This window comes from Parasteatoda tepidariorum, chromosome 1 (genome assembly GCF_982258835.1).
Source record: "Parasteatoda tepidariorum strain Cologne lab strain chromosome 1, Ptep-v5.0, whole genome shotgun sequence".
NCBI lineage: Eukaryota > Metazoa > Arthropoda > Arachnida > Araneae > Theridiidae > Parasteatoda > Parasteatoda tepidariorum.
The window spans coordinates 15,870,807-15,886,652 of NC_141755.1; the positions used below are offsets into that span (position 1 = coordinate 15,870,807).

General features: G+C 27.0%; 1 protein-coding gene across 2 annotated transcripts; it reads right to left on the reverse strand.

Annotated features, from left to right (window-relative positions):
• Positions 1-544: 544 nt before the first annotated feature.
• On the reverse strand, positions 545-14,941 carry LOC107450261 (methionine-R-sulfoxide reductase B1-A-like). Of its 2 annotated transcripts, XM_071180157.2 has the most exons (5): positions 14,761-14,923; positions 12,818-12,969; positions 10,465-10,579; positions 6,934-7,080; positions 545-1,161 (listed from the first exon to the last, which is right to left on the reverse strand). In XM_071180157.2, the coding sequence occupies exons 1-5, from the start codon at positions 14,813-14,815 to the stop codon at positions 1,151-1,153; spliced, it is 480 nt and encodes a 159-aa protein (XP_071036258.2). In that variant the 5' UTR covers positions 14,816-14,923; the 3' UTR covers positions 545-1,150. The 2 variants fall into 2 exon arrangements, with proteins under 2 accessions (XP_071036258.2, XP_071036257.2); XM_071180156.2 differs by lacking the exon at positions 545-1,161 and having other exon boundaries at positions 4,585-7,080; positions 14,761-14,941.
• Positions 14,942-15,846: the final 905 nt, after the last annotated feature.

Genomic DNA, 15,846 nt, shown 5'->3' on the forward strand with positions numbered 1-15,846 from the left:
AGAACATTTTTTCCTTAGGTGATAAGTCATACGCTAAACAACAGGAATGATTGAAGACAAGAAAATGAATTGTCTACTTGCAGATATAATTTGTAAAAATACTATTGGTTGTGATTTCGGCAATGTTAAATTTAAAAGTAGTAATTGTGTAATTCCAATAAAGTCTTATGTGCTCTGTCAGAATCCATGATGAAAAAGTAGAAATCAATCCGGAGGCAGTTTTCCATCGAATTGCTTTACACAAGAAGAAATTCTTCGAATTTGAATTGGCTCTGTCCTTGGAAGTAAAAATTTGAAAGTTGATATTTTTTTCATTTGTTTATTTCATTTAATTTGATCAAATCGAAAAACCTATCTTTGTGATTGATGATTTCAGTCTTCATAGGAACTGGAAACTTAAAGAGAAATTTTCTAAAATTCTTTTTGGTGTGTAGCATATGTAAAAAAGGTTCATGGTACAGCATCAATAAAAGGAAAATTGCGTATCCAAGGAAAATCTCATAAAAGTCAAAGAATTTTAATATAAGGAATAAGGACAAACAAGCAAAGTAAAAAATTATTTATTAACATCACAGAAATAATTTGTTTTCTTATTACATCAATCACTCTTGGTGCAAACATTTTCCAAAAAGGATGTCATACATCAAGAAAACAATTTATGTCAGCATAGTTTTTTAAAAAAATTTTTCACAATATGTCAATAATCATTTTTTTAACAAGGGTAAAATTTCAATAACTAAAAATTCAACATGCATGTAAAGAGGTGTGATTTTAGAAGAAAAACAATTTTCAGATACTTAAATAACTTTTATATCAAATTGATATTTTCCAAAACATTTAAATTTTACTTAAACTTACTCAATTGAACTCAAATAATTTCTACTGACATAAAACATTGACTTAATTACAAAAAAGTTAAGATTTTATATGTTTTTTAAAGGTAACCATATAAATTTTAAACATAAAATATCAGAATTTTAATGAAACTATTTATAAATAACAAAAATCAAATATTATTTATTTGAATTTGATTATTAAAATTTTTGATTATTAATAACAATATAAAACGTCATGTTTCAGGTCTAAGCATATCTAGATAATGAGTACTAAACATTATGATTGTGCCACCTCTTGATTAAGCCATTCTAATTCATTTCATTACTAGAAAGAAAAAAAAAACCTTTATTTAATATATTTCAAAAAAAATAAATACTAACAAATTTAAACTTGTAACCAATAACTAAATAGAATTAACTACTTCACATCAAAATTAAGCTAAATTTATTGCAACTAAAACAAAAAATAAATAAATGAAGCTTTATAAGACATATACAGTCAACACTCCTTTATATGACCTCTCATTATAGCCACTCTTTATTATAAAGAAATACACATAAATTCAAATTTATTGTAATTCAATGTTATTTTAATGCTGATTAGAAAGTAAGTAGTGAGTGATATACGAGAGAAATTCCAATATAAATATAGAAATTAAGTTTCATTTCTTTAATACCCATGATAATCCCATCAAAAACTAAATATCAAAAATTTTTGCGCTCCCAAAACCAAAGGCTTCCATTAATAATGGATCATATGATTTAGCAATAGTTTCGATATGGATTAGCTATTCATTTTTAAATATCTCACATTAAGTTAGAAACATTTTAAAATCCCTTTAAACGAAGGAAAAGTGACATGAGCCCCTAAATTCTCATTCTAGGTGGTCATGATCTTTAATCACAAACGTTAGTGAAATCTAAATTACTTCCCATTGATAAACTAAAGCGTATATTGCAACGTCACACGACAATTAGATTTAACAGATTGGTGGTTTTGAAATTTTTAATTACTCCGCTTTGTTCCACTGTTTACACTTTTTTATACAACTTTGGCTCAGGCAAATTCTCCATTATCGAAATTGAGAAAATAGTAAATTTTTTCTCCTATATTATTCTAGATCAGTGTTTCTTAACCTTTTTGATACAATGGACCCCTTTTAAATTTTTTTAAGAAGTCACGGACTACCCCCCTGAGAAAAAAATTGCAAAAAACATCAATTTTTAGTATTTAATTTATTTTAGCTTTTAATTTTATGATTTCAATAGTATACAAAATATTTAAAATTAAATTTTTTAGTCTGAAGGTTGTTGCTGCTTTTCCTTAATAAATTGAATTGAGGGATGGTTTTCGACAAAGCTATGCGCATAACATGTTCAACATTCAATCGATAACGATTTTTTGTTTTTATTGTCACAACTGTGGAAAGTCCGGCTTCGTTAAGATACACTGTAGCTAACGGAATTATAGCTGAAATAGCTCGCTTTACAAGCAATGGGTAGGCTTCTTTCACAGAAGACCAGAACTCTCCGAGTGTTTTTGAATCGAAATTCATTTTTAGCAAGGACTTTGTTCTAAGATCAATAAGCTCATCTTTGGCAAGGTTCATATCATCGATACAGTCAATATCACAAAGAAAAGGATGACAAATCCACAACTCATCTTTTATCTTTATCTCATCCAAATTAAAATATTTTTTCAATGTAACTTGAAGTACTTTCAGGTGTTCACAGATTTTATTTTTAAGTTATTCAGTAACAAATTATCTTGCCAAGATCCATTTTGAGAAAGCACTTCGTCCAGCATTTAAAAGTTTGCATATATCTCATTTTGAATTCTATTTTTTTCAAAGTGGCATCTTCAATTAGAATGCTTGTAATTTCTCAGTTGCATCCATAATAGTTGCATCCATCGGGTCATTGAATTAAAAGACTTATATTGTTCTTGTGGTTAAAATTATCTGCCAGGTAAGCCAATTTATAGGTAAAATCTTTTTTGTTTAAATATTCGAAGAATGAGTTATCTTTCTCTTCTAGAGCAAGTGATAATTCGATCTTCAACATGAAAAATTGTTTCAAAACCTGCCCTCGTGACAGCCAGCGCAATTCCGTGTATTACAGAAGTACCTCATGTTCTGCGTCCATTTCTTAACACATCGTTTTAAAGAGACGATGATTAAGAGCTCTACGTCTAATAAAATGTACAGTTTTAATAACTTTTGATAATGCTTCTCTTAAGCTGGTTGGAAGAGTTTTTGTTGCCAGCGCATGTTTATGTAAAAGCCAATGAGTAACAAGAACATTAGGAGACTTTTTTTACCAACAGGGCAAAACCAGATTTACTGCCAAGCTTCACATGTGCTCCATCTGTACGAAGTGAATGAAGTTTTTCTTTCCAGCCGAAGTCTTGTTCGGTAAAGAAAACATTTAACATTGCTAAAACATCAACTGTCTTTGTAGTTTGCAATTGAGACTCAAAAAATAAGAATTCTTCTTTGATAGTATCAAGAGAGACGTAACGAACAAAAACAAAAAGTTGACTATAATTCGAGATATCTGTAGTTTCATCCAGTTGCATACTAAAGGGAAATGGCGAAACTTTCAATTCATCGATGATCTTTTTCAAGATATTGCAAGAAATTTCAACTATTCTTGAATGTGTCACATCATTTGAAAATGGAATTGCCTCAAGTTTTTTTTATCTGTTCCAATCTACAAACTAATTCAACAATCTCCAGCGCACTTGGCTTAATTAACGTCCCTCCAATAGTATGCTGTTTCTTGCTTTTAGCAATATGATATGCAACTTTGAGAGATGTCTCAACCAGAGGCTTTTGTGGAATACCAAATCCAAGTTTGTCTAATGTTCCAGATTTCAAAAACTGAGCTTTCTTCTTAGTAAAAAGTTCTAGATCTAGTAACCTGAGTGGTGAGTAGATCTAGTAACAAGGTGTCAAATATACGTAGCTTGAAAGGGGATAGTAAAAATAGTGTAGCTGACGTCATCAGGGGGTTGGCCCTGATGGTGCAAACTGAAAGCCGGTTAGTGGAGGATGTTAAAAAAGACAGGGATATTAGAGGGCTGTGTGCAGTCCGTACTGAATTTGAGGTATCTCGATCACCTAGTTTCAAATATGTATGTATTATCACCTTTAGAAAGAAAAAAAGATCAATGTTATTTCAATATTATTGATCCAAACGTTTTAAAAATTAGGAGTTGTCGGTGGACCCCCAAAATATGACCCATGGACCCCTAAGGGGTTCATGAACCACAGGTTAAGAAACCCTGTTCTAGATAAATGGGTGTTTCAGCATAAAAATAATTTGAGGCTTCTTCTATGTACAGGACTGTTAGAAAACAGAAAATGGGGTTAGATTTTTCACGTACACAAGCATTTGGGAGAATAAATTAATTATGACTTTCTGCGGATGTAACCACCATTGGGTTAAATCCCATTTACAATCACTAGGAGGTTGCTTTTAAAACCATTGTTAATTTCTTTTCGAAAAGGTACAATAAATTGATCAAACATAACTTTCTCTCTTTTTGAGTAATTTTAGTCCCTTTGGGAGATTTTTTTTTAGTTAAAACATGTGTTACTAACATCTCATCTGCTGGATTAAAATTGTTTTAAACTTTGAACGTATGTTATTTATAGAGAGCGGCCGCCAAGTGAAAAAAAAATGTATTTAATTTATCAATCATGCATTATTTCAAATGGGATTTTTATACATATATAAACATAAATAAGGTTGAGCATTATTTTATTAGCTTTACAATTCTCATTAAAGCATAGCAATATTTATCCAAAATTAGCATTTTTAGGTATGAGTATGGTATTTTTCTTTATTCATGTTATAACATCAATTTTTGTGTGAATGGCAAAGGGTCATTACATTGAGTATGGACTGCGTAAAGTTACACTATTGGATTTAATTTAAGGATATATTTCAATAAATAAAGCTATCAAATTGTTTTGGCACATGAAAAATGTTAATACAAATATTTTTAAAAAAAAAAGATCAAGATATATTTAAATACCTACAGAGAGCAATTTAAGATAGATTAAACTTTGTACTATAATTAGTATATTGAGCCAAAACAAAAAGCTCATGTCTACACTCTCTTCTACAACATAAGAAGTAAATATAGATAATAATGTAACATGTAAATAAAAATATATATTATAACATTGCATTGAAATATACAGAATCATTATATCTGTCCTCACTGGGTATTTATATACATTGAATGCCAATATTAAAAAATTCAGATATGCATAAAAATTCAACAAGTTAAAGAATGAAAAAATAAAACTTTTTTTCCATTTGTACCATAGGAATTTAGATACATTGACTGAAAGAATGAAAAACCTTTTGACATACATTGAATTTCTTTCCCACGTTAAACTAATTTAATCTACAAATGTTGCCTCAGTTCTGTAAAAAAAATTTTATAAAACTGCAGTGGCAGTTATATAGCAAACAATGTATAGCATAATAGCAAACAATGTATTCAAAAAAAATATATTGGTAGGTAACATTATTACACTTTTATATCTTTAAAAAAAATTGCACTTAAATCAAGAAAGAGAGTGAGGCGAATATTTACATTTGGGCAAATATTTATGTTTCGCTTTAAAATTGGTCAGCAATTAACATTGCTATGCTATAAACTGAAAAAAGAATATTGGTTTGACCATTCTCTACGTAGAACTAATAAATTAATTTCTAGTGATAGTTGTCACACACATAAAACTTTTTCAGAATTTTACACATATCATTTTGATACTTTTTATGACTGAAATGCTATATTGTCTTATAAAATGCCCCAAAATTGTGGTACCATTTACATTTCAAACATAAAACTAATTTAGGATGTCCAATCCTTTTTAAGCAAATTATGCAATTGCTGACAAAACAAGCTGAAAATATATCAGAAGTGTAAGAAATAGTTTTTCTATATGTTCCAGGAAGCATATTCGTATTCTTTTTTTTTTATTTGAAAGAATCTTAAAATATGAGAGGAAACTGTCACGCAGAAGAAATGAAACTGGTGACCAAGGCTATAAAATAGATATTTTTTAAATATTTTTAAAATTTTCATGTGTAATATTGAGAAAAAGTTGTCCATACAGATTAAAAAAAATACTTCAAAATAAATATAATACATGAATATTTAAAAGTAAAATATTTTTGCCTCATTATTAATCCTATTCAAAATAAATACAAAGATATATAATTTTTCTAACATTCATAAATTTAAAAAAAACAAAAAATTAAGAAATATAAAAATAATTCTATGCAAAAATACCTGTCTTAACTTGCAAATATTAAAAAACAAAAATATGTCAACTTTCAACATCAGCAATAATTGCACTTTAACCTTGAGCATTCATCAATATCACAGTTAATACATCTTAATTTGGTAGCAAGACTAACAATAGATAAATAAACATTTTTTGCAATTTAGCCAAGGACAGAATAGCATAATTGACTAGTTTTATGACTTTAGAATTGAGACTTAACACAAATCAAGACCCAAAAAAAACAGAAAGAAATTTCTATGAATTAAAAGACAATTGAATTCTAAAAATGAATCATTAAGGCAAATTCATTAGATGAAGTAATGTCTATGTTACTTCAAAAATAACTTAAAATATCTTTTTTATAACAGAAACGAAATATGGATTGACATGTATTAATTAACATTTTGATTTATTTGATCTGATTTGACTTGATTTAGATACAACTTTAAACCCTCCCTATCCAAAGATTTGCCTGATTTATTTTACTACATACAAATTGGTTTTGATATATCCAAATTTGCACCATAACATAGTTCACTCTTTCTGTATTGATAATTAGAAGAAAATAATGCAACAAAATTATTATTAAAAATATTTTATATCAACTATTTGATAGTTTATAAGTTTGATGAAAAACAAGCTAATATTGTGGCCAATTTCTCATTTAAATAAAAGATGAAAAAAGTATTTAATTTTAATAGCGTAAAATAATATAAAATGAAATTAGACTACTGAGTAATCAGAGACTCGGGTACAGTTGTCTTAAAATAAATTGCAATTTCTATTACTATTTCCCATTTCATTGCTATTACAAGCTGCATCCTGACTGGCATCTTTTGCACTGCCATTTTCCACTTCAGCTTCTTCAAATTCATTTTCATTCTTTCCTACTTTACGATCTGTCTCTTGGAGTCCCCCATCTTTGACTTCCGACTCTGCAACATAAAGCAATTTAAATATTGTATAAAAAAAATTGTACAGAATTTAAATTAGGAATACTTCAAGAGTATTTCATTTAGACAATGATTCTACACAGCTCGGAGGGAGCAAATCGTAAAGATTCAGAATTCCAAACCAGCATATGAGCCGAAAACTGACATCAAGTGCTGCAACAGGCACTTGCGAATTATAGACTGGCTGTTTGTGCACATTTGAACCAATAAATCAAATAATCTTAATTTTATTTTATTTTATATTTTTTTAATAAGTATTGCTAAAAACTGCACTCTTAAAGGGCAAGAAATATACATTTTACAGTCATTTACCTATTTGGCAACTGAAATTTTATTAGCACATTTACTTTTAATTTTTAAAACAACTGATCAAGCTTTTTAAATAAGGGAAATGTAATCAAACAAAATATCCATCTTTTGAAAATAAAACTGACTTTACTTGAGATTGGATAGTGGCACACAACTTTATTCAGTATACAGCAATAACTTACACAGTGAACAACTTGAAATTGGTTTACAGAAAGTTAGGCATTTTGTGTATATCAAAGTAAAATACAAAAATAAAAATGTAAGAAGACTATTTTTTTTTAAAGCTTATTTCTTTAATTGCCAAATAATCAAAGTTTTTTAATAGTAATAATTTATTTTCTATATATTCGAATTTCTAATAAATAAAATATTAGTCAAGTGGCTTTGTGTAATGAATTAAAATGCATCACACTAAATTAAGATAACACTAAAATAATTTAAAAGTAATGTTTTAGTGGTAAATATGATAAATAAAAATAAATTCAAACTTCAATATACCTAGCATCCACTTTTTTTTGTATACTTCTTATGCAAGTGTCTTTTCTAATACCCAAATAAAATAATGTAAATATAACTAATTACTCTACCCTGAAATTTTCAACTAAATGCGTAAATACAAGGCTGCATATGAAATCTTAGTAAAGATAACAAAATATAGTCAGGATTAAAATGTACTCAAAGAAAATTTTTTGATATGTAACGAACTCTAACCTTGTACTTCTTTCCAAGTTATCATTGGTTTGCTTTTAAATTGTCATTAGTTTGTTTTCAAGTTGTTATTTGTCAAGTTGTAATATTCAAGTCGTTATTTTGCATTTTAAATCTAACAATAATCGGTAATTTTAATATAGAACTTCTATAGCATTACAAAATGAGCATGAAGATATATTTAAAGTATAAATAAAGATTTACTTCTTACTTTGAAACAGAGTTCATCAAGGTTTATATAAAATTGTACGCATATAAAGAAGACAAAGAGGTGACAAATACTCTTTACACGAAATTGGATGATAAAGTATTCGTAAAATACCTTGAGAATTAATTTTGGATAATTTAAATATGTGATAAATAAAAAAAGTTATAAATGGAAGATAATAACTTTTGCATGCAACTAGTTTTTTATATTATTTTTACAACCAATAAATTTTAATTTATAGTCTAGTCACCTCAGCAGAAACTGAGAGACACCTTTACAGTTTAAACATACACATTGAAAATCACTGATTTATAGTATTAGTTAACGATATTGCAGTGCTAGATGTCCAAAAAAAAGCTTTTCAGTCCAAATTTATTTAAAGAATCAAAATATATCAAATTATATTAATACAGCAACTCATCAAAATTTTAAAAAAATATGCAAAAGTTCAAAAAAAAATTATACTTGAATTTTTGAAAATGTACCACTTAATAATATATATGTATAAAAATGTATCATTTCATTCATTCTAAAAAGCTTGAAAGAGAAGCTTTGTAATAGAAATTAAAATCTTTCAAATCAGAAATCCTAATAATTGATAAATTGTTAATAAAAATTGGCAATACTTATAACAACATATTCTTTTTTTTATATTTTCCAGATCATTTATATAATAAAATATGTCTTGAATATGTTTGTGTTCTGCAATTAAACAAAACATAGGGTTACCTGGGGTAATTCCTGATCAAAAAATGCAAACATCTATTTTGTGAAAAAACTATTCAAGATAAAATTTTAATATTTATTGGAAGTTTGAGGCTATATGAGATGAGTCCTATGCCACCTTCTTTTGTTTGAAAATCTAATTAGAATTTAAAAGATTTTAAGTTTTTAGTGATCAGGAATTACCCCTGGTCTTGATCATTTCTGGGGTAATTACTGATCACTTCTGGGGTAATTACTGATCACCAGTTTTTATTGTAAAGGGGCTGTTTAAAAATAATTATATAATGGTAATTAACAAATAAGACATCAAGATCAAACAAATAAACAAAAAAGATATGTTTAAGCAGCTAATAAAACAATTTATTTAAAAGCAAGCAAGATAAACACTTTACAAGATAAACACTTTAAATTTTCCTAAAAATCTTTGCATCATGCCATACATTGTAGGCAATCAGCCAACTCATTCTCATGTTCTGCTGAAATATAAGAGAGTTCCCACATGGGTTACTTTTGCTGGATTTTTTAACTTCATTAAGTGAAAGTGTAAAGTTAAGTAAGGTATGTCAACTCAACAGCTCTGGCAGCAGCTTTCACACTGAAATTTTCCTTTTCAATCATTAAAAGAAATTCACTAATTTTGCTTTCTAGCTTAGTATCCTTTTCAAGTCAATAATTTCTCACCATATTTATACTAGGCTAATTTATAAACTTAAAAATTATTCTAACAATGTACGAACATAAAATTAAGATCGAAGCATGGTAAAACAAACCAGAGATGGTGCAAATCAGAATACAGTCTTGTATACAGTTAAAAACAAATTTTGTGATGACAGTTAAAATATATTTCATAGTTGTTCCACTTAATAAATATGAACTGTTATTTAAGAAAATACAATTAGCTACTTATTAGCTATTTTATACACTATTTATAAGAAGAAATGACAATGATCAGGAATTACCCCATCTGTAGGGGGCAACATTTGATATTGTTTCCTATAATCAATTATAATGTTTACAGTAGATATGAAACAATTAAACAAAAGCTAATTCTACTTTTATATCAAAGAAAAAGAAAATAACTCAAAATATATATTATTAAGAGAAGGAAGGGGATCTTTGCAGAAATGTGCACATTTTGAAACCCATCTTTGAAATGGAAAATACAGAAAGCAGTTTAAAAGATACTTATTTTGTTAGATTAAACAAAAAACTATTATTAAGTAAATGTAGTTATACTTTAGTAAAGTGTTCAAGATTTCTTGTCCATGTCTCAAATTAAAAAAAAAAATAATTTTTTAAAAATAAAACTTAGGTGATCATTATTTACCCCAGAAACAGAGTGATCGTGAATTACCCCGGGTCACCCTATATTTAATTTAAAGCTCATAAATTAATTCAATGAAAAAAATCATTACCATTCTTATGAACAAATTTGAGGGACTCCGAGAATATTCAGAACCTGGACTTCCCACCAGGCCCATCTCCTACAAATTCATGACCAAGGCCATTTCCACATTTTCCACAAGAAATCTAAAAATTCAAAATAAAATGTTCAATGCCTTGATTATAGCACTTTAAATTATTTGTTAAAAACATAAGAGACATATTTGATTATATATTATCAGATTATAGCATTAATTATTAGATTATAGCAACAGCACTTTAAAGTAATCAACAATCAGGAATAGGAGTGCCCCTTTTGAAACCAGAAATTTTCAATATTTTGATATTGAGCAACAGATTTTATGGTGCTTAGTAACACATTAGAAACTAATTAGCAATAATTCATAAGAAAATTACTTAAAACCATTCTAAAAGTATAAAGCAAAAATATTTTACTGTTTAAAAACAATTCCTTAAACCTCATCTAATTAGTATTTGCAGAATTTTAATATGTAGTGATAACACTATAAATTACTAGGAAAACAAAGAAATCAGTCACTATATTTGTAAAAAAAAGTTTAGTTAGTGCAATATTAAATTAAGTTAAAACTATTTTTTTAGTAAAATTATTAAAATTTTTCCCAAATTATTAAATTTCCAGTATACATACAGTCATACAAACAAGATAATCATTTTTTTTCTATTTTTTTTTTGTTCAGTCACTCACCTTTATTTTTAAAATTTTAACTATTTTTAGGTCTTGTGTATATTGCATAAAGATAAGAGAATCTTGATAATACATTTGAGCAAAAGAAGAAAAAATGATAGATTGATGAAATTGTTAGTGCTGAATATAGCACAAAGCAAAAGATGGCAAGGAATTTAAATGCTTAAAAATTACTGGTATTAAAAAGAATACAATGCTTCTAACATAGAGATAAATCAAAACACAAAAATCATTATTAATATTGTAACAATTAAAGACCTTTATAAAATGAAACATAAGAATTTTAAGCACAGAATTTTTAGTTAAATCATTTCCCATATCAATACAATTCCTACTAAATAGGGCAATATGCATCTGAATCAGTTCAATTTTCTTAATGCTTTGAAATGACATATAAATACAAATCCTATAAAGCAAAAATATGCACTTAAATATTTCTTATTTTCACAAAAAATTACAATTATCAATAGCATTAGAAGAAAGAACAAAAAATATTTATCAATTTCCCTTAGAGATTATAACCTCTTAGCAAATAATTTTTGCTTGCAAATATTTTTCCAGTTCATTACAGTTACAGAAACTTCTTAACTGTAATTATCATTGTTTACAGCAGTTTGCAGAGAAATGTGGTTTACAAAATTCAATTATATTGATCTCCTAGTGCATTAATTTTATTGTACAAAAGAAAAAAGCAGCAGCAACAGTTAAACAAACTTAAAAAAAATAATAATAATAATAATAATAATAACAAATAAAATATTTGGACAATGTTAAACTTTTAATTTCAACAACTTAAAGAATACAACAATTTGTTTTTAAACCTTTCCCTAAATTAAATATGTAGTTCGTATTCTAATAAAATAACAAGTAAAAATAATGGCTGGTAAAATAAGAAATAAAACAATATCCCTTCAATCAACAAATGCATAAGTGTATTCATATTCATAAAGTTAAACTTAGAAATTTTATATATTTTTAAAGCTTTAAATTACTTGAAATTAAAATCAGCTACTCTTCATTATACTAAATTTGTAAAACAAAGTGATTTTATTAGATGGCAAAAATAACAAGCAATGTACAAAATGAAAGTTTAAAAATATTCATTTGAAATTTTGTTAATCACTATTATCCATATGAGAATGAATCTTTAATGTCTCAAGATCCAAAATGGATATGCTATAAATAACTATAGACCCATATCAGAATGTAAAAGTTTCAAAGTGTACGCTCATATATTTGTTATCTGTATATTTTTTTTTACTTTGGAAGTAACGATATCACTATATCTAAAACTTAGAATTAAAGTTTTTTTTTTTCAGATCAAGTATAAATAGTATGATGCAAAGATTTAAGAAAAAATTGATTTTAACAATTTTACCAACAAAATTTAATTTTTTAAATACAATTACTAGTGCAAGTTTGAAAAATATGCTTGCGTCAGAAAATGTGTGAAAAAGTTTTCTGAAAAGTACTTAATTTGAAACAGTTTAGACCACAGAGTGTATAAAATTCAACTGGGTTTTTTTTTTCCTTCCCTAAAGTATTTCAATTTTTAACAATGATGAGGTCATTTAAAAGAAATTTCATGATCATAATTTAATGATAAAAATATATATACATTTTGTAACATAACTCAAATTAAAAATTAAATTAATTACTTTATATGTTAGAGAAGGCCTAAATTTTTCTTCCACTTTAATGACACTGTTATCATGAATGGTTTCTGTAAATGATGGCCATGGGGAAAAATGCTGGAATTTTGTTCTACTAGAAAACAATTCAAAGCCACACTTTGTACATGCGTATACACCTACAATAAAAACAAAGTTTATAGAAATACTAAATAAAATAAATTACAGTAATTTTAGTTGCAATAAAAACACATAATAAACAAATTGTATTTAGATTATTGTATTAGATTCAATGGTATTTAGATTTGTTACTATGTCAACAACATTTTCTTCACTAAATTTAATACAATAATCTAAGAAATTAAGTATATCTGAATCTTCACAATCTTATATTCTTTTTCTTACAAAATAATTCATGAATCCCGATTTTCTTCCTGGCAAAAGCAACATTTTCTGTGTTTATCTATAAAATCTATTTTTTTAGAGATAAGCTATTTTTTTTTAATATTTCATCAACTTTTAATTAAACATTTTTTGAATACTAAATGCGTCAATTTCTTTGAAAAACTGAAATAAACTGATTAGTGCTAAAGAAAGCAAAATAGACATAACACATAAAAAATAATTTATAATACAAGGTATAAAATAAATATGGTTTATTCAAATCACTCAAAAATTTGTAACTAAACACAACCTACATAACCATTAAAATACTATTTAATAATTGACATAAGTAATTAAATAAAACAAATTATAAAAAAAGGGTGTTGGATCTGTCTGTTAGCTGTTAGATGGTAGTGAATTAACTCAATAAAATTTAATAATAATCCTAATAATATTAACATTGATTTAAATCAATTTAGTAGTTGACTTACTTTTTATTCAACTTAAAATAATATATATTTAGAGAATAAGTTTAAAAACATAAAGATTACAAACATTATTATTCATTAAATCGGGTAGATTTCCGTATTGTGATCTGTGGCAGAATAATAGCAAAGTCTTGGCAACTTCCGGGTATATTTCCGTATTGTGATCTGCCACACCAAATTGTTTTTAAATGGAAAAAATTTTAAAAAAAGAAAACATGTACAGGTTTGCCTAAGCGTGGCTACCAATTGTACCCTTCCGTGTAGTGGCCCGGGAGAAACTTTAAAAAAAAAAAAAAAACATCATAGAAAGGGTCCAACACGAAAGGTATAACTCTAGCCACCCCCAGCAAACATCTATATGTTTTTTGTTTCTTTAAAATTTGAAAGTTTAAAATCTATTTGGCACCTTAGCGATTGTAGTTGGCGCGACAGATCATGATACGGAAATATCCCCAGTAATTCTCTACTAATGGTATCTTTATATTTGAGAATATGCTTAAAATATTTTTTATTAATCCCTTATAAGCAAAAAAGATTTAACTTAAACTAATTACTAAAAACTAGAAACAATATTTATTACTGAAACTGCAAAATACTGTACTCTCTAATCCACTTATCTTTTTAATAAAAAGAGATAATCAATTTAATTTTTTTTATAACTTAGGTATTTAAATATTTACTGTGCTAAGCAATTAATTTTTTATTAAGAAATAAAAAAAAACTCAAAAAAACAATTATTACTTACAACTAAAAATTTATACGAAGCAACAGTATGTATTAATTTACTAATCAACATTAAAGTAAACGCACATCCCAAAAATATTACTCTAACACATAATTAAAATACTATTTAATATAATTAATTGCATATTTTGTCTAAGAGGAAAAATTGAACTTCTTCAGAAAAGTCATTTTCTCAAGTCCATAAGATTAATTTTGGAAATTTTCCAAAAAAAGTTAGATAAAAACTAAGATAAAAGTTAGATAAAGACTGTTAGAATTTTGGATTTATTTAAAGTTACAATAATTAAATTTGAGAACAAATTTCCGGAATATTATACAATTTTAAAACAAATTATTCATGCTAAAATCTTTTACCTGGCACAAATGTGTCTCGATATTTTTCTTCTGCTGTCCACGAACAAAACGCCATATTTTGTACTATTAAATATGAAATTCCGAATAGAAAAAATGCAAATCTTTTCTGACGTTTTATTTGCGATTAGTAATTATTATTAGTCATAAATGATCAGCTTAAATTTAAACATCCGGCTGCTTATTTCTGTCGCATTCAAGTTTGCAACATGTTTAGTGCTATTCTAAAATTTCAAATTGTTTTCTTAAAAAGAACTGTCTCAGCAGCCGCGATTCTACTACATTAACCCTACAAATCGGTGGCGCAGTGACATCTGAAATTGGGGAGCGCCAAGGCTTCTCACGCTAAATTTTGTCCGACTGCCGATAACTGAAAATTTTCGCAGGATGTGTGGAGCGTGTGATGTACGCTATCTGTTGTGTTTAACTAAGTAAGTATATTTTAATCATAATTTTTTGTTTGTATTTTTTATGAATATTCTTTCATATGTTTTGATATATTGCACTTCCAAAAAAATTACATTGTTGAAGTTTGCAATATTGAAATTACTTTACTTTGTTTTTCAATTTATTGATATGGCTCATAGCTGAAAGGGTTGAACATAAATTGAAAGTTTGTTTAAAGTTGTATTTTTTTAAGATGAGTGTTTTTTATTTACATTATGTCCAGTGAAATGTTTTTTGTTATGTATGTGTTTACATAAAATAATCTACTGAGATGCTTGTATGGTTAGCCATGAAGAAAAGGTCACTGGGAAGATAACAAAATAAAGTTTATTTTCACTCAGAAAACATTTTTGAATGTAAACCTAAAAATGTTTTTATGTGGTTTACGTGTAAACCTTCTAACCTTAAGACGAGGTCTGTGGCAATCTGCTCTATTCTACGCACATTACCCTAATTCAAAGCCTTGGAAAACAACCTTCTATATAAAAACCTTTAATCGAGGTTGTCTGCAAGCAGGAAAATAATCTTAAATCTAGGTAATTATGAGGTTTGCTTTCGCAACGTCTTGCATGCTCAGCTAAAATCCACCTTGTCATGAAATTTTAATTAACAACGCAATTTGAACCTATCGCTAGTGTGGCG